The sequence below is a fragment of the Capricornis sumatraensis genome, chromosome 23 (genome assembly GCF_032405125.1).
Source record: "Capricornis sumatraensis isolate serow.1 chromosome 23, serow.2, whole genome shotgun sequence".
In the NCBI taxonomy this organism is placed as follows: domain Eukaryota; kingdom Metazoa; phylum Chordata; class Mammalia; order Artiodactyla; family Bovidae; genus Capricornis; species Capricornis sumatraensis.
The window spans coordinates 13,694,787-13,721,122 of record NC_091091.1 but is presented as its reverse complement, the minus strand read 5'-3'; the positions used below and the strand labels follow the sequence as shown (position 1 = coordinate 13,721,122).

The 26,336-nt window shown below is 40.3% G+C and overlaps 1 protein-coding gene across 1 annotated transcript in view; it reads right to left on the bottom strand.

Moving 5' to 3' along the window:
• Nucleotides 1-26,336, bottom strand: part of PCGF5 (polycomb group ring finger 5) — a 50,066-nt gene that overhangs the window by 7,426 nt on the left and 16,304 nt on the right. Inside the window, exons 2-7 of the mRNA XM_068961680.1 lie at nt 22,861-22,957; nt 15,948-16,003; nt 15,776-15,835; nt 12,868-13,016; nt 7,596-7,694; nt 4,837-4,926 (exon numbers count right to left, since the gene is read on the bottom strand). Coding sequence (XP_068817781.1) covers nt 4,837-4,926; nt 7,596-7,694; nt 12,868-13,016; nt 15,776-15,835; nt 15,948-16,003; nt 22,861-22,957 — 551 coding nt within the window. The remainder of the gene's footprint in view (nt 1-4,836; nt 4,927-7,595; nt 7,695-12,867; nt 13,017-15,775; nt 15,836-15,947; nt 16,004-22,860; nt 22,958-26,336) is intronic.

Here is a 26,336-nt window from a genome sequence, read left to right as displayed (position 1 = left end):
AGAAACTTCACACCAGAAACACGAAAGTGAAAACATGCGGTGCTCGTGAGGGTGTCAGAAAATGGGCACTCACACGTTATTGGTGTTATTATAAACTGCGAAAACCTTTTTAGAGAACAATTTATCAGTATCTATCAAAATTTAAAACATGCACATTCTGCTGTAAATCCACACCTGGAATTTAGCCAACAAATATGCTTCCACATGTGCAAAAAAATGTATGTACTGGAATACAGCATGTCTGTAATGTCAATTTGAAAAATGTCCACCAAATGAGTACTAATCAAATTATGCTATAGCTGCACAAATGGAATACTAAAAATTTGTTACAAAGAACTACTTTAAAATTTACTGATTCTCCACAAGGCATATCAGCACATGAGAAAAAGAAGCTGCAAAACAATACATATGATCCCATTTGTTTTAAAAAATGTGATGAAAATACTGCATGGACATGTTAAGCAGAATACATGTATTAGTACAGATGGGGAAACCACAGAGGAAACCAACGGTCATCCATCACGTCTCCTAAAATCTTATTACTCAAGTGTTAGTCGCTCTCAGTTGTGTCTGACTCTGTATGACCCTATGGACTGTAGCCCACCAGGCTCCTCCGTCCATGGAATTTTCCAGGCAAGAGTATTGGAGTGGGTAGCCAGTCCCTTCTCCAGGGGAATCTTCCCAACCCAGGGACCGAACCCGGATCTCCCACATCGCAGGTAGATTCTTTACTGTCTGAGCCACCAGGGAAGCCTGAAAGATGTGTCAGAAGTGGGACACACTTCCGAAAGGACGGTCCAGAGATGAGATGCACAAGCATCCCCTGGGAGCTTTTAGAAATGCAGAAGTTTTGTCTTCACTCTAGAACTACTGAATCAGAATCTGTATTCTACCAAGATCCCCAGGTGTTTTGTGATTTGCATCCAAGTTTGAGAAGCAACAGTTTTAAAAAAGTCCATGTTCTCCCACTAATAAGCAAAAGAGGAACACTGATCTTGAGGCACAAATATTGTTATGAACTGAAAAATTTCTAGGACTTAGCTAAGTCTGACCAGATATGCAATTCCTAAAGATAAAAGTCTTTCAAAAACGCAACATGATGAAGACAAGGATCCAGAAAGAGCAGAGAAGACAGCAAACAGGCTGAGCCTGAAGTGGACTGGCCCCAGGACAAAGGTGGTGAGTGGCCCAGACGCCGTGTGGCACAGGCAGAAATGTCCTGCTCTTGAGGAGTGGAGGCAAATCGGCTGCCAGAGATTCCCCCAGGAGTCTAGCAAGAGGACATGGGGAAGAGGTGATGGGAATATGGGGTCACCTTGCCAAAGGTCCAGAAGGTCAGAGGTGGTGTCCAACATGCAAAGGGAAGAAACCACAGGCTTTACTCAGACAGAAGAGGACTACAGAACTTTAGAGAGCACCCCACAGCACCAAACTGAATAAAGGACCGCAAGCGCCAGCCCAGTCGACCTAGTTTAATCCACTGCCAGTCACAATCCCATTCGCAAGCTCACCCAAATAAATGGGGAAAACCAGCCAATACAATTAATAAGAATAAAGAGCTTGACCTAACAACTACTGAGAGACATCATAAAATAACATAGAAGGCCCAACTAGTTTCCTTAATTTGAACTTTATTTAAATATATCCCAAAGAAAATGGACAACTGAAGAGTTTTAGGTAGAGATGTCATGTGATCAGATTTTTATAAATAAAGCTATAATGTGAAATGCTAGGGTAGGATAAGTCCTGCTCAGAAGGACAAAACAATGTCCAGAAACATAAATGGATATCACATCTGCATGTGTACACGAGTGTCTAGACACATATGCAGAGACAATGGTGAGATCTCAAAACAATGAGGCGCAAATTGTGAATCATTCAATAAATTGTATTTCTGCCAAAAAAATTTCTTAGAATAAATCGAGAGTCTTAGCCTCACTGTAGATGTGTGTGTAAATGAACAAATCCTGGGTAGATTAAATGTTTAATAGAAAAAAGTACCAGTGAAAGAACCATAGATTGGTCAATAGTTTAGGAAATAACACCAATCCCAGCCCAAGACAGAGCCAGTCAGCAATGCCAGTAGGTAATGCGAGCTTTTCAGACAATCTGGTGTCTTGCTGGCAGTGAAGGGCAGAGATGGGAAGCGACGTGACTGCAATAAATATGCTGGAAGGGGCTTAATCAAGCAAAAAATTGTTTTATTGCTAATTTGTACATTTACCCCAACTGCCAGAATTTATCAATAATTAATTGGAACATGAGCAAAATTTAAAAATTAACAGAAAACGAATGGGGAACAGAACAAAATGACCTTTAGGCTGTATCTGCATAACTATTGCCTTATAAAAGGCACAACTTTCATTCAATTTACTCTTCAAGCAAATACTGAGTATCTATACAAGGCACTGCTTTAGGTGCTGGAGACTCAGACTGAACAAATCATCACCCTGCCCTCAGATTACAGCTGCCTTGGGAACAAACAATACACATACCAAGAGGCATACTATGGAAAACGGTGAGGCAAGGAAGGGGATTCAGAGTGTTAGACTGGGCCCACTGAAAAGGTGACCAGAAGCACAGTTCTCTGCAGGGGTAAAGGGAACAAGGTAGGTGGATACATGGGGAAGCAAGGGCAAGCCTGGCACATTAGAGGAAACAAAACACAGAGGCCGCTGAAGCCAGAGGGTAGGAGCAAAGGGTGAAGTGGAAGACGGAGGAAAACCTGGGTGGGGTCCGCCCTGGTACAGGTCCTCAGAAGGGCTGCAACTTGCACCTAAATGCCACTAGATGCTACTGGAGAATTTCGAGCATGGAAACATGTTGTTATTTGCTGCTGTGCTAGGTGAAGATGGAAGGAGGTGTGGGTGGCAGCCAGAGGAGAAGCCTGGAGCCCGGCAAGAGACTTTTACAGAAATTCCGGAGAAGAGTGGTGGTGGCTCGGACCAGAATGAGGACCTGCTAAGATGCAACTGGATTTGTATTTTGATGGCAGAGTTCAAAGAATTTGCTAAGGATGGAGAAACTAATCAGGACAGACTTCAGGAATTTTGGTCTGAAACCAGAAAAATGAACTACTAATCTTAGAGCTGCTGAGACTGAAGCTGAGGGAGAAACAGGTTTAGAGGAGAGCAAACAAAAACCAGAGTTGTCATGCTAAAACAAATGAAAAGGGCTACTTACTGCTGTACCAAATATCAAGTGTGGTATTTTTTTCCTATTTGTTGATTTAGTTTTTACCTGAAAAAAAATCTTAGGATACTAAAACCATTTTCTGGAACCAATTTTTAATAAAATATGCCTTACACAAGCAGGGGATTTAAACTATTCAGAAATGTGTAATCAGATGCATACTTGTAGTAAAGACTGAATATACTTTATTAATGACAATTTCTATGAATTAGCTCTTTCAGGCTCTGCCATTTGAATAACTGGCAGTGTGGGTGACCTTTGGGAAGGGACCTTGAGAAGGACAAGTGAGTGCCAGGAGAGGTCCTGCCATGGATGACTAGTTACATCTCTCTAACCTGAAGGCAAACCTATTTATAACGATGACTTCAAGCACTGACACACACTGAAGTGTCCCATGATCAAAGAAAGCTAAAATTATACCAATATGGTACTGCTGTTGTGTGTAATATCACAATATACAGGCCCCAGGAGGGCTGGTCAAGAGAGAACTGACTACCCTTGCAATCTGCACTGGGTCCCTGGAACATTTTGGTTAGAAAGAATTAATGAGGGTGATATATGTACAACCATTTGAAAATATATAAAATGTCATAGAAAGGCAAGCATTAATTTACCAAATACAAAGACAATTAGGAAAAAAATAAAAGGAGCCCTAGAGAGGTTTCATGAGTTCCTCAAGGCACACAACCAGTTGGTGGCGGGACTAGAACGTAATTTATTCCTCCTGGTCACGAGAACTTAGCCTCACAAAGAAGGCGTCAGCATCCCAGTGGGATGCAAATTGAAAAAAGTTCTGCTTAAGAAGTTACATGCTTCATTTATTATTGTGTCATACCAAGACAGTTCTTCTGGAGAAAACACAGCTCCACAAATGTTTACATTCAATATATTTTTGAACCACTGTAATTGTGTGAGACTACAGTTCTTAATTTTGTGTTTTTATAATTACTACTGTATTTCTTACTGCTACAAATTAGCCTTGCAATTCCTACCCCTGCAGATTTCCCTCCTATCGATGTAACATATAACTCAGGTAAGATACACTAGAACGTTCACATTAACCCTAATCAAAGATATATTTCAAAATACCAACTCCTTTGGGGTTAAAAAAAAATGTTCTTAGGTTTCTTCTTTTAATGATTTCTCTCATATTTCCTCAGGCCTCAGGCACAATAATCTAAATCTGGTATCAGAAACCACTGCAAACTCACTTACCCTTCGGTCCAATCTTATATTTTCAGTGTAAAGAAGGTACCTGAAAAAAAAGAGTATCTCGATTCTACCCTACTTGTCCTCTCTACCACAAACAAAAATATCTGCACCATTAAACATACTAGTCAGGGCAGAACTTAGAAGTTTCCATATTTTATTGGGGTTTAAAAAAAAATTTAAGTGCCATCTCCTCCACTCTAAGAGTTCTGAACATATTCAGATCAGTGTTTTAAACTCACCTTAAACATAACAAAACCACATTTAACACAGACCTTAGTCTTGGGATCAGCTATCATGCAGTCACTGAGGAACCAGTTTCTTCTCTTTCCCTAGTTTTTTTTTTTTTTTTAAGTGTCTCAGTAACTGTTAAATTTGATCAACACAATGATAAAAAACTAATTATAGACATAGGGAAATAGAAAAGCAGTTTACGTTTTCGCCTCTTAGTCGCCATCTGGTCATGTAGATGAACTCCATAGTATGATCCTTCCCCATAATTTCACCATTGCACAGCACATCCAACTTAAAAAAGAACAGTTACAGATCCATTAACATAAGTAACTCTCAATTCATAAGAGTTTTACACATTTTTTTTCAAAGTTCAAATAAGATTCAAATAGTCATGTCAAAATAGAAGTAGTATCCATTATTTGAAAAGAACACTGTATCTTTCTATTAAAAACAAAGGCTCACCTCGTAAGTAGTAACAATCCATACATAAGTAGCATGAGCCACTGTCTGTCTTGCCCCATACCTCCACCTCCAGTTCAGCACACAATTCTGATATGCACTGTGAGCTTTCTTAGCCTCTGCAGCCTCTGAGGTTTTAGACTTACTTCTGTGATTGCCTCTTACTGACTGAGAAGAAACTGTGGGAACCTCACAGTTCTCCTGTCACGTTTACCTTATGAATCAATCTCTCATGTGGAGGAGCTGCTTTCATCAGTTTGCATCTGCAGAGGAAAAGTGAATGGCTGTGGATATGTGGTCTGGGGGGCCTTCGAGGCACTCGAGTGGACAGAACAGTAAGGACCAGACCACAAGCCTGAATCTCCCAGGGCTCTCCCTTCCCGCTTTGCTTGGTTGGTGACTTGCATAATTTTGGGTTGGCTAAAAAGTTCGAGTTTTTCCGTATGATGTTACAGAAAAGTTCCCAAAGGAACTTTTTAAGGGTTTTAAAGAATTATTTAAACAGAGACTAGAGTTTTGAACTTTATGTATCAAATGAGTGTAATTCCAACTGCACTAAATTATATCAATTTTTTGATGACTTATGGTGACATAAATGGGCCCCCATTAATGTTTTCCAGAAACCATTTTATTCTTAAAAGAACAGGCAGATAACTCTATTTTCTTTATCTTGACTGTAAAATCCATAAGCAAAGAGGTAAAGGGGTTTACTTAGGCTGCAATTACAATCAGGTACACAGTTTCTATTATTGTCATTTGAAAACCAAACAAACCATCCTGCCCGAATTGCCAATGCTGTTATAGAAGCTTCAGCTGTTAGGTACTTCATTAAATTACTGGCCTACTTGTAGGGCAGCAAAATAATAGGGGGAAGAGTAACTACAACTAAAATCATACATTATGTTCTCAGCGTTGGGATAGAAAAAAAGCTGTCTGTGGAGTCAGTCTCTTCCCCTTCCATGCTTTTCTATAAAGAAGTGTAGTAAGGGCCAGCAGTAGGACTGCAGGAGAGTAACAGTTCTCTCAGCTCTAATAACCTCCTGAAAGCTAGAAAATAACTCAGTGAGTCACACCTGAAAGTAAGGAAATAAAACTGCAAGTGGTATTCTGCAAGAAGAGAATAAAGAGCAAAACCAAATTATAAAGTTTCATTTTCTATTTCACTGTGGTTATATCTATAAGTTGTTTTTATCTTTTACTTTTCATCAAGCACATATGGCTTTGGTTAATGTACACAATTTTTTCCCCAATGTAAAAGCTGCTATCTCTGGAAATTTGTTTTACATTTGTAGGACCAAACATATAAGAATTAATCCTTAATCCATAAATTAATTAGTTACTTGTAAGACATTTTAAAATAAATTCAGGTTCAGAGGTTTCCTCAAGATACAGACTTAATACCTGGCAATGCCTGTGTTTAAATCTTATTTTGTTTCTGCTATGATTGTTCATATGAATACTATTGTATATAAGCTTGAAAACGCTATGTTGCCTTTGATGCCTTTGTTTATACAGGAATCTAAGCCTTGGTCTTAAAGGTTTTTTAGGCGCTACCCCACTCCAGTACTCTTGCCTGGAAAATCCCATGGACGGAGGAGCCTGGTAGGCTGCAGTCCATGGGGTCGCTAAGAGTCGGACAAGACTGAGCGACTTCACTTTCATGCATTGGAGAAGGAAATGGCAACCCACTCCAGTGTTCTTGCCTGGAGAATCCCAGGGACGGGGGAGCCTGGTGGGCTGCCGTCTATGGGGTCACACAGAGTCGGACATGACTGAAGTGACTTAGCAGCAGTGGATCTCAGAAGGGAGGAAGAGGAAATTTATACAAGTTGCAAGACTGCCATTTGCGTGCGTGAGAAATGGTAGCCATGTTCCCTCATTATGTCACAGCCACAGCTTTAGGATGGAAAACATCCTTGAAACACTGCACACGTTACAAACTGTGCTGTGCTCAACATCAGGGCAACTGACCTCTCTTGTACAGAAACTAGGATGTTACATTTATGTAGACACAGTATGCTGGCGTTACCTAGGGCTAGACAATGTATCGCTTTTGCATAGGACAGAACTAAATGAATACCAATTACAAAATCCCTTTTCATAAAACAACAATGCTTTACATTCTGAAAAAGATGTCTTTAAAGAATGTTAAAATGCATTGAAAAGGTCTCAGACTGAAAAAAAGAACATACCATAAAGGATGCAGGCATTAAAAAAAAAACCATCCATTTTAGCTGGGGTATTTATTTCAAGAATACTTAATGGTAAATATCTCCTCTAATTATAAAATGTTAAATTTATAAGTATCATGTTCTAGTCAGGACATTAAATTCAAAAATACAGATTACAAAAAATGGAATATTACATCCAAAAATTAAAATTTTAACACGAAAATAACCAAAATTTCCACAAAATTAAATGTATTCTTTTTACTTTCTTTTGTTAGAATTCTCCTTCAGATTAGAATTATCAAAATAATCAAGATTAGATTATTAACTTACCTCATAAGAACTTGGAAGTTTTAGTTTTAAACTTAGAAATTTTTTAATAGTTCCCACAGTTACACGTGTAGAACACCGAATGAATTTCTTCATTAAACCCTAAAGGAAATAAAGATTATTAATGAAAATATTTCACTATGCTTTGGTTTCCTCATTTCCTTAGCAGTACGAATCCACTCATTAAACTTAAACATCAATAAAATATAAGTACCACTCAAGAATGAACACCACAAAAGAGGTGGCAGACATGATACACCTGACCCAATTTGTGAAAGAAAATTATATCCCCTAATCTTAAAAGTTATCAACATTAAAACAAAAACAAAACCAAGCTATTGGATCTTTAAAAGATATAAAGTGTTACTGCTACTTATGCTTAGGAAATTAGGTCAACAATTTGGAAACGTTCCTTAATTCATGAAGTCAGAAAGTGGACCTATCCAGTCAAAATATATTCCTAGCAAAATATATTGCCCAGCAAAGACCAACAGAAACGAATCTATTTACAAATAACACCTGATCACAATTCAGATGGTAAAGTATCCATTTAGAAGATAGCAGAAGTTAAAAGTCACATCTAAAGCAAGAGGCACCTGACCCATTTCGAATGAGAAGACTGACGCTCCAGACAGCGCGAGAACAGTGACAGACGCACACGGACGTTCTGCTGTCTGCTCACACCAGCGCAGCCTCACCAAGGTTTCCAGACAGCTTGGGCAGACTTGTTAGCATGTTTCATAGGCCCCAGTTGAGTCAGAGAATACTGTGAGGGTACTAGAAGACCTTTTAAGTGTATTTTCATCTGCAGGGAAGTCTAATGATAAAAGAACCTGTAGAAATGACCTGGTGTCATCATGCATAATCTTTTCAAAATTACTAGTAAGTATAGAGACCTCAGAAGAGTAAAGGTTTTAAAACTAGGCAGGCGATGGCACCCCACTCCAGTACTCTTGCCTGGAAAATCCCATGGACGGCAGAGCCTGGTGGGCTGCCGTCTACGGGGTCGCACAGAGTTGGACACAACTGAAGCGACTTAGCAGAAGTAGTAGTAGTGAAAGCTTGTTTTTGGAATTTTTAATCCAATAACGTCTGACATCAATTGCTAACGAAATTTCAGCTTGGATTATTTAATATTTGATGTGTAAGTACTTTGGAAATAAAAATATAACAATTATGCATTCTCTCCATAGAAATGTTATATTTACACCACATTTGCTGCTTTTCCTATATATGGGCTATACTTTGTTTCCATCTCACAATTTTTTGTTGAAAACTGAACATTTTAATGTGGTAACACTGGAAATCAAATTCCTGCCTGCTCCTCAGGGATTCCTGTCATTATTTAATGACTTTTTAAAACTAATTCTGCAAAGTCTGTATTCTTTACAGCATGTATGGTCAGCTAACAACTGAACAGAGATTTCCCTGGAACCAGTCAGTTTCCCAGTCTTTGCTGAAGGACTCTGTGTGAGTTTTGGGGCATACTTCTAACACTTAACCAAGCTGTTGATAACTCTACCTTGGTCTTCACTTCTGGCTTGTGCAGAACCTTGATGTCTGCCGAAGGTGAGGGTTTAGGGCCTCTGAAGGTCTTTTCTGAGCATCTGCACAATCCTGTGTATATGCGTGCCCTTCTAGATTCCCATGAATATGTTTGAGCTTCTCAAAGCTGCTATACATCTTGACATCTGTAGACATCTCCCTCTCTAGTTTTTCCTTTTAGGCTTTTTGGTTAAGTCTACTTTTTGCCCCAAATGTTATTTATAATTCAGGCAGTCATGCAGTCACAGCAACGTTCATTTGTCTTTAGTTTCCTCCTCCTGCTCCTCCCTAGTCCATGGAGAAGGTTTTATCCATTAGGCAAGCTTCAAGTCAGGTCTAATATAGACAACCTCTTAAGTGCAGTATTCTAGGATCCATCAGACAAATTATAATTATTTGGAAATTAGGCTTTGAAAGAGATCCACCTCCCTTCTGTCCTTTGGTACTTGAGAAGCTGCAGTGGGATAATGGGCTGTGATTTTTACCAGGCTGTTTCAGAGCTGAGAGTAGAGGATGGGACTAAGGCAAGGTAAAATTATTTTTACCAAGAGTCAGACATTTTTTTGCTCCATTGGTTTCTGCAAGGGTTTTAGCCTTTGGTTAACTATCAGATTTCTGAAAAAGTTGATTATGAAAACTTTTGCCAGCTTTTTCACTGATTTTATGCAGGAGCAAATTTTTGAAGGTCCTTATTCTAATAGTTTCACTGCGTTCTTGCTCCTGACTTCGACGTTTGAACTGCAGTAGGTATACTATATAAACAATATGTTACTGAGAATCTCATCCTATTACAGAGGAATGAGATAGCTGAGAAGGCTATAAAGGAACCTAGGAGTAATTTTTCTGCCTTTATGCAATATATAATCCAATTTCAAGGATAAGACACATGCCAAAAAAGATAAAAGGCAGTATTAGTGCCTGGTACCTTTAGAACACAAATACTGATTTAATCAATAACAAAGTAAGCCCTAATTGAGTAATACATGCAAGCCAATTTCAGAAGGGATTCACCAAGATGGGGGAAAAAAAATCACAAAAATAGAAGTCTCTTGAATCTTGACAGAAGTCTTGGACAGTGGTGAGGAGAGAGAAGAACACGCCAAAATGGAAGGACTGTTCAAAGTCTTAGGGGTTTTAAATATTCTTAATATAAGCCTTTATATACTCTGGATGCAAATTCTTTGTCAGATACATGGGTGCCAAAATTTATGTTGGTGCTCAGAGATAAATGACAAGAATCATATTTTGATGATTCACTGCCAGGAATTATGGAAAATAAACTTACAAACACAGGGGTTTTAATGAAAGACCTTGAATGCTAACACAAGGAGTCAAGACTTGATTCTAGAAGGTGGCGCACTACGGCCACGACCCTCAAGCCAAACTCGGCTGTCTGTCTGTTCTCACAAGTGACGTCCAGGGGGACACCGCAAGGGCGGTTTGTCCACTGTCATCTGTGGCTGCTTTAGTGCTAAAATAAGTCAGCTGAGCAGTTGCAACAAGGCCCATATAGCCCACAGAACCTAAAATACTACTTGACCCTGAGAGTGGCTATAACTGCTTGCACACACTAAGGCTGCAGCCTCAGCCCTGGATAACAAAAGAAATCAAGAATACAGGAAACACTTCAGACTACTTTTAAAAATCTAGATATAATGTGAGCAGCACTTCTTAGACTGAGGGAAATTTTGCAGGACTTATGACTGGTTGAAGGCAAGGGAGAGAAGGTCAAAAAATGTAAGAATTTGAATTTCTATGATTGGTTAAAAGATGGTAGTGACAAGGGAAACTGCATGTTTGGAGTAAAGTTAGGTGAAAGTACAGTATAGTGAATTTGTCTTTTAATATGTGAAGTTTTATGTATTAGTGAAACTCCTAGTTAGGATACTAAAAGTAGTTAGAGACATAATACTTCAACGTGGGAGTGATGACAGGTTTGGAAAGGGGGATTTAAAAATTTCTTTGCATAGTTGGAAGTCACAAAAAGTAGAAGTGACCTCCTAGGATGACTACAGAGAAAGAATAGCTGAGTGGGGGGCGAGATATTAGCCTACACTCACACATACCAAGCAGAAGACAGGAAGAAGTCAAGTCAGTAGAGACAGTATAGGAGTGGCCAGAGGGAAAGGGTGAGACTCAGGAAAGCACAGCGCAAGTCAGTACAAGCCAAGTCAAGTCAGTACACAGTACAAGCCAAGCTGTAAAAGTTGTTTTAAGAAGGAAGGCACAAGAATGAAGAAAAATCTATAAAGGAAAGAGGGAAAAGATAAAAGCTCAACTGGAATGGTGAGGTGTCAAAGATGTCAAACAGTATCAAGGCAGGGGATAGTTAATTTTTCAGATGAATCTGAAATTCAATGACTTATAACTTTCATACTAGAAATCCTGCAGAGAAGTAGACTTCTCATTTATTTGTGAAGAGATACTCCGCCTTTTGATTGACTCAATTTCCACTACAAGATAATAACTGTATATATTAGAGCCTAAAGGATGAGCATAATCTCCATTAAGAAGAACCTCCCCCAAAGGGGATTACAGAAGTGACTGAGAATAAGAGAGAAATGTAAGGTCATTAAAAATTCTTATGCAAAGAAGGCTGACAAACAGGGAAGGGTGCTGCAGCAGAGCACGAGATGCCAACAGACAGGCCCTGAAGGGTGGGACGGAGGCCACTGCTCTAACCCCTGCTGTGCTCTTTTACATGTCTTGTCCAACCAATCTCTCTTAACTAAATCTATCATCTTATTTTATTATACCTGTTTGCATGAGTAAGACCTAACCAAAAATCCCTGAGTGAAAAAACTTACTATTTACACCTTTGCTCATGTCCATGCTGCTGCTGCTGCTGCTAAGTCGCTTCGGTCGTGTCCGACTCTGTGCGACCCCATAGATGGCAGCCCACCAGGCTCCCCCGTCCCTGGGATTCTCCAGGCAAGAACACTGGAGTGGGTTGCCATTTCCTTCTCCAATGCATGAAAGTGAAAAGAGAAAGTGAAGTCGCTCAGTCGTGTCCGACTCTTAGCAACCCCATGGACTGCAGCCCACCAGGCTCCTCCGTCCATGGGATAGTCGATAATACTCACTGAATCACTACGCTAATACGTATTTCTTTTTGCAAGATGCTGGGAAAACTTAATCAGCATTGAGGAATTCAACTCACTGGCTTACAGATCACACAGAGGAAGTTAAGGAAAAGTTCACAGGTACTTTATGACATCCATCTAAACCAACTACACTGTTCATAAAATGTATTAGCCATGACGTGGATAGCTTTTGAGTTGCAAATAAAAATAGAGAAACAAAAGAGAAAACGAAAAGAGAATGAATAAAAGGGCTGAAGGTGCTGTGTGTCATGAAATGACTCGAGTCTGAGTTGGTGACTACACTTAAAAACGGAAAAACAGTGTATGTGTATGAACTCCCAACAAAGGTATAAAAGGAGATGGAAGGAGAAATAGAGGTGTGATTCTCCATGTTGGCCACTAGGTGGTGGCATTGACCCAGGACGGTTCAGTTTTGAGGGTTAGACATCAGGAAGGAGCCTGAAGTAAGTAAGCAACTGCTTAGCAATTTGCAGGCAAGGAAGTATCAGAAAGGGACGTTCTGTTTGTTTATGTTAATAAAAACTTTGAAAGCCAACATTCTGAGACACTAGGAAAATTTATCAACAAGTTATAGAAGATTTACTATAAAATGATTATAAAAATAATAACTGAAGTTGTCCACTCACCTTTACTACGTTGTCCCCTGATTGTCCATTATTTCGTAAACAATCTAGACATATAGCAATTTGTGGGTCACTTCTGTGATAGTCTTTATCATCTTGGTTTTCATCACCTTCTTCATCTGCTTTAGGTTTGTCAGCTTTTGACATATCATCTGTATAATTTAAACATATCCAAGTTAGATATAACTCAAAGTTGATTTTATAGTTAAGCAACAATACACTAACCATGAGAACAAAGGTCAAATTTAAAAAACATTTCTTAACAGTTCTTGATGAAGAATAACCGAAAATTTTAGTACCTTTAAAATGTTCCAAGCAACTCAATAATGGAAATATTTTTAAAAAACCATTAAGTGATTCATTAGCATAGCTTACAAATTCTGGACTCAACAGGATATCCAAATGAAAGATTTAGGACTAACTATATTTGGTCACAAAATGACTGCCATTAGTGATTAGACCACTTAGAAATTGACAGGATATAAAAATACTTCTACCCTCAAGAAGAAAATGGCAACCCACTCCAGTAATCCTGCCTGTAAACTCCATGGACAGAGGAAACTGGCGGGCTATAGTCCAGGAGGTCACGAAGAGTCAGACACAACTTAGTCACTAAACAACACAACAATATATATTTGATAAATTAATAATTTTGAAAATACATTGTTTAAAGAAATGTATAAAATGTTTTTTTTTTAACTACGTCGTTTAAACAGTTCAGTCAACGTATGTAATTAGAATTTCAAGTTTGTATAAACATAATAAAGTGTTTTTGATCAAAGAAAAAAATGCTTCCAAATTCTACATTTATTCAAAGTTTAAAACTAAGTAAATATTTAGTAAAACTAAAATATTTAAGTTCAAAATTAATTAGCTAGTGAAATAACGAGAATGAATTAGCTTTTTTAACATGCATGTAACTAACATATTAAAACACCATCAAAGAAACCTGAGAATATTTCATATTATAATCAGATGTATTTAACCTATGAAATGCCAGCAGGCTACATATAATGCACATATATGTAATGATTCGTTTGTTTATTGAGAGCCTTTAATTCTGTTAGACGAAGCCTGAGGGAACAACACTAAAACTATGAGGTCATCCTCACTCTTACAGTGTCAGGGTATAGAAGGTGGTACAGGCAAGTAAAGAAAACAGACGGAGAAGCTGATGGACTCTGATGTAAGAGGTAAGACGGGCCAAGTGGGCACACATAACAGAGGGGGTAAGAAACCCAAATTCTGTGGTGAAGCGAAGATTCAGGGGCGATTTCCAGATAAAATGTAAGCTGAAACTTGAAAGAGCGAGCCAGCCAAGCATTACAGTATAGAAAAGCCCAGGAAAAAAACAGACCAGTTAGATTAAAAAAAAGAGATGAGTTAGCTTCTCTTTAACGACTGTGGAAAAGCATCCCAGATGTGCTGTACAGGGGAGGTGGGTGTTCTCTCCTGCCTTTTTATATGGAAATTACCTAGAAAGGAACTGCCTTCTATGGACCAAGCTCCAGCTCCAAGAAAAGGTCTAAATCCTCTACCCAATTTAAGACCAAATATGATAGAACTGTTTTTAAAAGACAGAAATATGGGGGGAAGGAGAGAAACACAGCTCAGGCTGTGGTCCTTCACTAGGCCCTCTGTAAGCCGCAGTCATGGGCTAACCTGACCACACAGCTTCTGATGACAAGCCCTGGCTCCTACTGTCTTGAAAACGTAGTTAAAAACTGGAGCATTCAGTCAATTTTACCTATATTTTTACTATGGCACTACTGTATAAATTGCAGTTTACATCTGGGTAAAATAAGCCTTTAATTAAGTCTTTTTTTGCCAGGCTTGGCTTCTTTGCCCATTTCAGTGTTTTAATTATAGATTAAAAATAATCCCTTGCTACCTTATTCCATTCAAAATTATTCTCAAACTTTCCCTGCTTTAGGAAGCCAGTCCTGCACAGTTCAGATGAACTAAAAAAAAAACCTCTGATCCCCATTTTTCATATGAAGAGAGAAAGCCATTTCAAATGTATGTATGTAATTGACAATCCTATGAATCTTATGGGAAAACCAAAGGTGGAAAACTGAGCTCTATAGAAGAATGAGCCTACAAAAACACATGCAATCCTTGAAAAATTTCAGTGGTATTCAGGCCATCCTGAAACAAATCTCATATTAAATGACAAAACGAAAGGACACTTCTTCCTTATAATTTCATATATGTTGTACTTTTTTTCCTTTTATGTGAATTATATACGTACTAAAAGCCTTTTCTCTACCCAGTAATGTCTGCCAGTTTCCTTAATTATTAAAAATTACTCACTGCTGAATCTCCTGGGACCTAAAAGGCAAATGTGAACACTTAACATATGTGAGGGGGAAAGTTCCCAGAAACACCTAGAAATATTTTTCAAATCTCAGAATATATAAATTTGTATTATTGGAACTTTACCTATGAAAAGTTCATTCCAGATTATCAGAGCATAGCAAGATCCTCTGATCTATATGGCTTTCAGCTACATTCAAGTCCCTTCTCCTATTAAATATACAAAATAAAATAAATACAACCATAACCCCCTCACTGTTCAGCTGCAGGCTGTGGCTATTTCTTCAGTTTCCTATACCTCTTTAGCTAATTCTGCTATAATCAGTGGTCATTTTTCTGTCTTATCTCCTTTTTCTCTTCCCAGTTTCCTCTATTTCCAATTACCTTCAATTGGACTGATCCAGATTTTACATGCATTTACACAAAATCTCATGATTCTATATTAAAAGTTCATAATGACAGAAAAGTTCATAATATAAAGGGGTACACAATATTATTGTACAGGAGAAATTTGAGCTTGGAGAGAGAGATGAGTTCACCACAGCTACAAAAAGCTAAGAAATTCCAACAGATAGAAGTAAAAAAAAAAAGTCACCTTGTCCATTTTCTTGAGGCTTATTTTTCTTCCAAAATTCAGACTCACGCTCAAGTTCTTCTAATTTGAAAGAAAAATAAGTATAAAAATAATAGAAACAATCACAAAATCGTTAACAAAAATGGTGATTTTACAAAACAAAAAATCTGCAAGAATTCAAAGAGTAACTTACGTTCTCGTAGTCCAGGAACCAACTTAAATATAATTTCCTCTAGTGTGTTATCCAACCTTCCAAAGAGGATAAAAGAGAATATACTAACAATAAAGACATTAAAATCCAGTATGTAAATGTTTAAGATTTGCATCTCACATATATTACAACATATAGAACATATGGTTTTAGCACAAGCACCATACCCAACTACTCTGTAGGTGGCACACATTTATTTCCAGCCTGTCCCAGTAGCAGACAGATTATAAAAATGGTCCCGTCCTCCCGTTCTCTCTATAATCTACCCACCCTGAACAGGACTGTGATTAAGGGAGGGGGTCTTTTCCTCCACCCTGAGAATATGGGCCAGCCTTGAAACATACTCAGGCCAAAGAATGTGGCGCAAGTGTCACCGCTGAGCTCTGAGCCCAAGCCTGAGGCATTTCATGTGCTTTGGCGCACTTTCTTGGAACCCTGCCACCATACGAACAAGTCTGGAGGATGAGACACCACGTCCTACAGAGCCAAGCTGCCCTGGTAAGGCCATCTCAGACCAGTTCATGGGCAGCCCAACCCAACAGGACAGAACCCAGCCAGGATCAGCAGAGCAGTGACCCACCAGCCTCTAACTGCAGTCACCTAAGTGAGCCCAGCCAAGATCAGCAGGCCCACCTGGATCTGTGAACCACACAGAACTGCAAGGAATCAAAACTGCTTTTCGTGTTGTTTTCAGCATGAAATTTAGGTGTGGTCTGTTATACACCAGTAGCTGATCCAGCCACTTTCAAAATCTCTACGACAACTCTGGTAGAGAAAGAAAATCTCCATTCTGAGAAAGTGAGACCATTTTCCCTAATAAAAAACGTAATACTGGGGACTTCCCTTGTGGTCCAGGGGTTAGGACTCCACCCTTCCACTGCAGGGGTGCACGTTCAATCCCTGGTTGGGGAAGTAAGATCCCGCGTGCCAAACATCAGCGTGGCCAGAACAAAAGCCCGCTATCTTGCCATTGCTCCTGTCTCCTTTCCCTCCTGGATCTGAGCAACTCCTCCTTTCCATGGCTTCACTTCTCATCTCACCCTCCTGCTCCTGCAGCGCCCTTCCCTCTCGTCTCCTTCCTTCTGCTCAACTGCAGTACTCTTCTCTGACAATAAACATGGACACTTTTCTCACATCTAAACCACCCTCCCCCCCAACCCTGGCTTAACCTATTGTCTTCTCAAGCCGTTGCTGCTGCTGCTAAGTCGCTTCAGTTGTGTCTGACTCTGTGCGACCCCATAGACGGCAGCCCACCAGGCTCCCCCATCCCTGGGATTCTCCAGGCAAGAACACTGGAGTGGGTTGCCATTTCCTTCTCCAATGCATGAAAGTGAAAAGGGAAAGTGAAGCTGCTCAGCTGTGTCCAACTCTTAGCGACCCTAAGGACTACAGCCCACCAGGCTCCTCTGTCCATGGGATTTTCCAGGCAAGAGTACTGGAGTGGGGTGCCATTGCCTTCTCAAGCCGTTAGCAGATTCTCAACCTCTTCTTCCAACTGGAAAACTTTGAAAGCATAACCAACATTATTTCTGTCGTATATTTTTTGCTTCTCTTACTTGACAGACCTTCCCAAATCATCAATAACTTCCATTATTGAATAGATTTTAAAAGAAATTTTAGAGTTAAAATTTAAAAAATTTTAATTACTTTTAAAGCCATTTTTCTCCTCATGCTCTGCAGCAGTTTGTCAATGCTGCCTGGCGATGCCTCTTTGAAAATTTCCTTTCTCAATTTCTCTTTTCTCCTATCGACTTTCTTTGTTCCCTAGATATTTTTCTTTTTCCAACTACTTCTACCTCCGAGGATTCTCCTTTGCTCTGCTCTCTGATCTCTTCTACATACTTCCTTTCCTGAGGATCTCATCCACTTTTGTGACTTCAAAACTAACATACAGGCAGATCACACACACACACACACACACACACACGCACGCACGCACGCACGCACGCACGCACGCACGCACGCACGCACACTCTCTCTCTCTCTCTCTGTGAAGCTCAAGTTCCATATTTCCAACAGATGCCGAATATCTCAAGCTCCTCCTTTCTGTTCATCTATGTCAAGATTATGTCTTCTCCTTCAACAAAATATCTCTGAAAACCTGCCTTACTTTCTTAAAGTTAAATGCAGAAATGATACTGTATCACTCCCAAATAGGCTCAAAATGCAAGCAGTATCTTCACCTAGCTGTCTCTCTTGCTTCACATGTTTACTCATCCAGCCCCCTTCTCGGTATTTCTCCCACCCAGTCTTTTCACACTTCCCATCCTTCTGTTCCCTCAGTTAGCACCCTACTTAGAGGACAGCCCAGAGATATTCTCTTTATCCTTGACATGTTCATAACGAATTTTCCTTAGGCACTAATCTGATCATTACTTGCCTGCTCAAGAACTACTTTCTTCCCAACACCCGGCTTAAGGTGTTCTTATAACTTGAGTCCAACCTACAAACTGCAGGTGGTGCTGCTGTCTTGTCACTCTTCTCTAGCCAGCTGGCCTGGTCAGTCATCCCTAGGGATGCCTGGCCTTTTCCAACCTGTTTTTCTGCCTCACGCTCTTCATCCTGGCTCAAATACTCTTTTCCCAGTCCTACTCTCCAGCCGAACCAGTGTCACCTTATTCTTCAGGACACACATACTAACTCATTCAGTTTTCCCAGTCTATTTAACAGCTGCAGTATTTAAAAGAAGTATTATTTCTCTAAATATTTGTTCTATCAACAAAATACATATATTAACACAAAAGTAACAAATCAAACTTCCCCCAACCTTAAATGCTATATTAAAATATCACATTCTCTTGCCCCACCCTTTCTATTCCTGATTCCTACAACCCCAGGTACAACCACTTTCAAATCCAAGCTGTTTCTATTAGTATTTACTTTCATATTTCTATATATATTATAGATAGACAGAGAAAAAACAAAGCCATTCCTTTTTTGCTGTCTAGATTTTTCTCACCTCCTTCTGTGGGAGATAAGGCTTTAGCTCTCTTGACATCATCCCGCCACGCCCCTGTCCTCCCAACACGCACTCTCTCCTAACTCTCCTCTTCCTGATAGTCTTACTGCCGTTTTTGTGTTTAACAGTGAACGTTTACACGATTATGACTATATAAATATTCACAGTGTACTCTGATTAAAGACATCCCCTCGTTCAGCTTTTTTCTTTCCCTGGAGTATAGTAACTATTTACTTTTCTTCAATTTCTACATACCCATTCGCCAATTCTCTAACATAATTTCTTCTTACTATGTACAAACAGGGGCTTCCCTGATAGCTCAGCTGGTAAAGAATCTGCCTGCAATGCAGGAGCCCCTGGTTCGATTCCTGGTTCGGGAAGATACTCTGGAGAAGGGATAGGCTCAGTTCAATCACTCAGTTGTGTCCGACTCTTTGCAACCCCATGGACTGCAGCACGCCAGGCCTCCCTGTCCTTCTCCAATCACTGGAGTTTACGCAAACTCATGTCCATTGAGTCTGTGATGCCATCCAACCGTCTCATCCTCTGTCATCCCCTTCTCCTCCTGCCTTTAATCTTTCCCAGCATCAGGGTCTTTTCAAATGAGCCGGCTCTTCGCAGCAGGTGGCCAAAGTATTGGAGTTCCAACTTCAACATCAGTCCTTCCAATGAACATTTAGGACTGATTTCCTTTAGGATGGACTGGTTGGATCTTACCCACTTCAGTATTCCTGGACTTCCCCTGTGACTCAGCGGGTAAAGAATCAGCCTGTAATGCGGGAGGACCTGGGTTCGATCCCTGGGTTGGAAAGATTCTCTGGAGAAAGGAATGGCTACCCACTCCAGTATTCTGGCCTGGAGAATTCCATGGGCTGTATAGTCCATGAAGTCTCAAAGAGTCAGACAGGACTGAGTGACTTTCACTCACTCACTCACTCACTCACTCACTCACGTACAAACAGATCAGGAATCAACCAGTTTCATTTCTGTCCCTGTAATATGCATCATTCCTCGCCAATTTCATGTGCTCTCTGCCCTGCTCATCCAGTTTAGAATTTACTTCTCAGTCAGTCATCATTAAAGCCACACCTTCCATGTTCCTTTGATTCCCTTGTCCCCACCTCACCTGCTCAAATTATTTGGTACAACTACAACGCTAGCTAAACCCAACTCTCTGTTAACTTGTGCTGGTAGCCATTGGGCTGGAAAAAAAAAAAACACAACCACACCCCTTCAAATTCATAACTACAACCCAGATGTGCCTTTAAGATTTCCAGGACTCATACTACATTTCCCCAGTTCACATATTCTCTTACTTTCCTGCACAACACATTTTTCCCTCTCCAACATTTTCTGCTCAGTGAGACACGAATGTCTACAGAATCTGAGCACCGTATCGACCTGTGGCAACTGCACGCATGTGCACGCTGCCCTCCCACCTGCTGCTGCAGAGGGTCTGCTGATGCTTCCACATGAAGCCAGTCTCTTCAGCTGTTACACTCCACACCCTCGGCCCTCCCAAGAACACTGCTTCAGCAATGTCCCCTCTCCCCCACTCTCCTATTATTATCTCTTTGCTCTTTCTTGGATTACTCCTTTCAAACATGTCAGTATTGCTCCCACATCACAAAATAAAAGCCTTCTTGACTGTACTTCTTTCAACAGTGACCACCCCATATCTTTGCCCCCATTAGTGGCAAAACTTGAAAAAAAGCTGTTGATGCTCGCTGTTTCTAACTCTTGCGCCTCCCCTTCTCTCTTGAAACAGTCCAGTTAGGTTTCGCCTCACGGTTCCGCTGAAAGTGCTTCTGTCAAGGCCGCTGACCTCCAATTGTTAAATCCAACTGCCAACTCTCGGTCTTCACCTTACAACATCACAGTCCAGCACGCACCCATCTTTGCTTGGCTTCTAGGCCACACACTCTGGAAGCTTCCCTCTCCTATACTGACTGTGCCTTTTCAGTATCCTTTGCTGGTTACTCCCCCTCTTCCTGATCTGTCAACTCTAGAATGTTCCAGGGACCCAGCCTCGGTCCTCCATACTTCTCTCTGCACTCATGCCCTTATGCACTCCTGTCTTGTCCCACGGTTTTAAATACTGTCTGCACACTGAAGACCACCAGATTTTTAACCCCAGCGAGACCTCTCTCAAGTCAAGAATCGTATATTCACCAGCCAACTTCCCTCTTCTCTGAAATGATTAAAAGACTCAACATGTCCAAATCCAAACTCCCCATCTGTGAAGTGAAAGTTGCTCAGTCCTATACAGTCCATGGAATTCTCCAGGCCAGAATGCTGGAATGGGTAGCCTTTCCCTTCTCCAGGGGATCTTCCCAATCCAGGGATTGGACCCAGGTCTCCCCCATTGCAAGGGGATTCTTTACAACTGAGCCACCAGGGAGCCTAAATCCCAGATCTGCCAGCCCAAACCTGCTCTCTCCTTACTTAGCCTTCCTTATCTCACCCTCTAGCTGCTTAGGTCAGACACAGGCCCCATCTCCGAGCTCCTGACCCCTGCCCATGCGGTTCCTCAGACGAGCCGCAGGTGCCCTCCTGACCTGGAACAGGCCTACTTCCCCCAGATCTGCGCGTGGCTGTTCCCTCAGAGACAGCGATCCTGGGCTCCGATCCCACCTTCTCAATGAGGCCTATCCTCACCACTGTATTTAGAACTAGCATCTGTCCGCCCTTCACCGCCTCCCTTCCTCCCACCATGTCCCTCACTTGCAGCACTTCTCAGAGTTGCTGATTCGAGGGTCTGAGGTGGGGCCCCAAAACTGTCATTTCTATTAAGATAGTAATGGTGTGGGGACCAAACTTTGAAAGCCAATGGAGCAGACATTTACTTATAGACAAATTACTCCAACTATAGACACTAAAATAGAAAAAAAGTCAAAGATATAAGACCTGAAAATCTAGATTTACAGAATGATGGCAAACACTACACAGAGATGAACGTTCATGAGGGCTCTTTACTATGGTAGGAACCATGGGGAGAAACATGGGTTCAGTGGTTTGTGGCGGGAAGTGACATTTGAGTTTGCTGGGCCTCAGGCAATGTAGTGTCACTCCTATAAACTTCCATTCACAATCTTGAAAAAGGGTTTGGTTTGGATTAGGACCTTATAGAGCACTTCTAACTTTAAAAATATATGACTATACTTCTTTATCTTATTACTATTTATTTGGTATAATGATTATACCATTAAAAAAAGGGTACTCATTTTAAAATTCGTTTTGGTTTTACATAAATGTACACTTGTAGAATCGGAGGAGGCAATGGCACCCACTCCTGTACTCTTGCCTCGAAAATCCCATGGGCGGAGGAGCCTGGTCGGCTGCAGTCCATGGGGTCGCTAAGAGTCGGATACGACTGAGCGACTTCACCTTCACTTTTCACTTTCATGCATTGGAGATGGAAATGGCAACCCACTCCAGTGTTCTTCCCTGGAGAATCCCAGGGACGGGGGAGCCTGGTGGGCTGCCGTCTATGGGGTTGCATAGAGTCAGACATGACTGAAGCGACTTAGCAGCAGCACACTTGTAGAATATATGATAGATTTTTAAAAATTAAGAGTCCCACGACTAGTATCCCTATTAGTTCTGCCCTCTTTCCACTATCATGTAGCTCAACAAATACAGAGTACTGTGTAGAATAATAAAATACTAAAAATAACTGCAACTAAAGTCACCCTGAGATCCTGAGATAATGTTGTAATTTTTAATTTGGAAATGTATTTCTTAGATATTTAATATGTACAGCCTTATTTTTCATTTCTTCTTAATAAAATAAATTGAAATAAAATGCTTTAAAACAAAAATCAAAGCCTACATTAACTGAGTCAAGGCACCAGCAAGTATTATGATGCCTAATAAGAATTATTAAGAGCTTATATAATGATTTAAGTTAGAGGAACTAAAAATATATTGACATACCTCAACATTTCTAATGGGTTTGTCTCATGAACCTGGTTGCCACACCTTGGACAATCATTGCTATCTTCAAAGTGCTGGACAATACAAGTCTTGCAGACTGAGAAGAAACAAGATGTTAGATTAAAATACATCACTTGAACTTAGTATAATTAGACAGTCCCTATAAATCATCTACTACACATAAAATGCTATTAATCAAACTTTATAAAACCTTAAAATGATAACACTATTTTAAAAAACACCTGAAATAAAGCCTACTGCCACAATATAAAAATTAACTATTTTGATTATTGTTATTCTTAAATATATTCACAAACCAAACAATCTATTCATAGTATGTAAAAAAGTTGATGCATTTACATACAACAATAGATTTTCTCATTTAAAGAAGTAGAACAAGGAACAGTAAAGGCTGGTAAATCTGAATTTATTTCTTTTGCTAAAAGTTTACTTGAATGCAATATAAATAGTACTTAATACTATTTGAGAGTTCTCAACATGCCTGGATTAGTTTTTATGGGCAGGGTGCTCCTGGGACAAACCAGGAGTTTCAACAGAACTTCTGGCCCGTGCAGAGTATGATGTGTCCGTGCTCACAGGACCATAATCCCAAGGGCCATGAAGTATAGCCAGTGACATCAAGCTGGTGCAAATGCACAAGAGGTAAGCCAAAAGAACCACCGAGGATTAATTAATTAAGATGTTAAATAAAGCTTATTATAAATAAAGACAACAGAAATACCATTTGTGGCTTTTGGGGCACAAGTCTATATAGCCAACCCCTCCTCCAAATAATACTAATCTTTCTGGTTATGACTCTCTCCCACCTTTTCCCTAAGCTTCTTATTTACCAACTTTCTTGCCCAAAAACCTCAGACATAAACAGCACCTGAACTGTAAAAAATTTTCAGCCGAATTCCCTATCCCAATGCCCCCTCTTCCATTTTATTACCCTATGTAATCTGAAATTTTCACCTGTACAGATCAGCTCCCCCTTTTACGACTTCATTACAAACTATTTTTCTCCCCTCTGCAAGCCCTGGACTATCTAAAAGCAGTGAAAATTTATCTATACGATTGACCTAGAATAAACACCAGGATTCCTACCACTGAGATTAGGTCTGAAAATTCAAACTTATCACATACACTGGTCAGAGAAACAATGGTCAGGGTAGACTTCTCCTAGGAAACTAATTTTAAAATTATCAGTACATACAGTATTTCCTTTCACTTATTTATTCATTGATTCAACAGCCAGCTTCCCTGGTGGCTGAGAAGGTAGAGTCTGCCTGTAATACAGGAGACCTGGGTTCGATCCCTGAGTCAGGAAGATCCCCTGGAGAAGCAAATGGCAACCCAGTGCAGTATTCTTGCCAGAAAATGCCATGGATGGAGAAGCCTGGTGGGCTACAGTCCATGGGGTCGCAAAGAGTTGGACAGGACTGAGAGACTAACACTTTCACTTTTCACTTGCAACAGCCATGCATTATACTAGGAGTTGGGGGACGCAGGGATAAACAAAACAAGTTCATACTCTTATGGAGCTTATATTCTATTTGGGAAGTCAAAGACTTTTAGTTAGTAATAAGTGATATCTACAAAACAGACAAAAAATTGTAGCGAGAGAGAGTGCTGCAGGCTGGGGGCTATTTTAGGTAAGAGTGATCAGGGTAGGACTTCTTCCTGAGAAGATGACATCTGAGCAGATTTTTTTGCTGGATGAGTACACCTGGGTGCCCTATTCTCTACATCTTTTTACCGTTACATACAGCTATTGGGGTAACACTCCTTTACTACATTTCTCCCCAAATTTGGGTGAAAAACAGCAGTACAAAACCCTAAAAAAAAAAAGCTTAGATGTGAATATTTCTTTTCTCCAAATTTCCTGGCCTCCAAAACATTCTGAATGTCTTTTTTAAAAGTTAATGTTTGGGAAGGAAGGGCTACCTTGCTAATCAATACTGAGCAGAGGCGGGAAAAGCTGAATTCTTTAGCAGACTGCTGGTATTTGCTGTTTTCCCAGGGACACCAGATAAATCTCTAAAATGTGGGAAAGAAGGCAAATAGGACAGATAAGAGGCAAGAATGAAGGGTATTAGGAAGCCTGATCCTGTCCTGAACTTCAGCTCCCGCCCTGGAACTCTGATGGTTATGGTTCAAAAGGTTTATCATTCTCAGGAATTCCTGGTTGTCTCTCGCCCTCGGCCAACAGAGAGGCACGTGACATATCCAGAGCAAGTGCTCATGTGGGTCAGCTAGGAGGCTAAGGGCAGGAGCCTGTCTTCCCAGGGACAAAGATACTAATCCAGGTTGATGCAGAAAGAAATGTCAGGCTCATTTGTCCAGAGGTGCACACAGTTTCAAGAATAAGGCTGCTTGAGGCCGAGGCAGCCTCAAGGTGCTCAGGGATGGGACCAGTAATCTGTATTCCAGATCTGGACTGATAGCCACTAGCAGAATGTGGCTCCTGAGCACCTGAAATGTTGCTAGTTCAAGTTGAGATGTGCTCTAAGTATAAATTACACACCAGATCTCAAAGACTGACAATGAAAAGAATAATCCTATTAATAATTTTCATATTAACATGTTGGAGTGATAATATTTTAGACATACCAGATTAAATAAAATATATTAAAACTAATTTCATTTCTTTATTTAATGTGGCTACTGGGAAACTTAAAATTACATCGGTAGCTCACATTTTATTTCTACTGTGCAGAACAGAGGGAGTAGAAAGCCCCATTAGGAGGCAACTTTATTTCTCACACAAATGTGTGAGATACAGTATCTTATTCTACTTTTGCAGATAAAGGAGAAGAGGTTCTCACAAGCCAGGTGACCTGCCTTCCCTGATGAATGGCAGCACAGACACTTGAATCCAGGTTTTCTGATACGGGATAACAAATTTTGTCAGATTAAAAACATTTTTTTTTAACAAAGGAAAAAAAATAAAAACATTTTTTTTAACAAAGGAAAAGAATATAATGTAGAAATACAACTCCAAAAACATCTTCAGCTTCTCTGCTAAATCCGACTACCAACTAAACATGACAGATAAGCCATCCCATCAGTGCAGTTCAGTTGCGTCTGACTCTTTGTGACCTCATGAATCGCAGCACGCCAGGCCTCCCTGTCCATCATCAACTCCTGGAGTTCACCCAAACTCATGTCCATCGAGTTGGTGATGCCATCCAGCCATCTCATCCTCTGTTGTCCCCTTCTCCTCCTGCCCCCAATCCTTCCCGGCATCAGAGTCTTTTCCAATGAGTCAACTCTTCACATGAGGTGGCCAAAGTACTGGAGTTTCAGTTTTAGCATCAGTCCTACCAAAGAACACCCAGGATTGATCTCCTTTAGAATGGACTGGTTGGATCTCCTTGCAGTCCAAGGGACTCTTAAGAGTCCTCTTCAACACCACAGTTCAAAAGCATCAATTCTTCGGCACTCAGCTTTCTTCACAGTCCAATTCTCACATC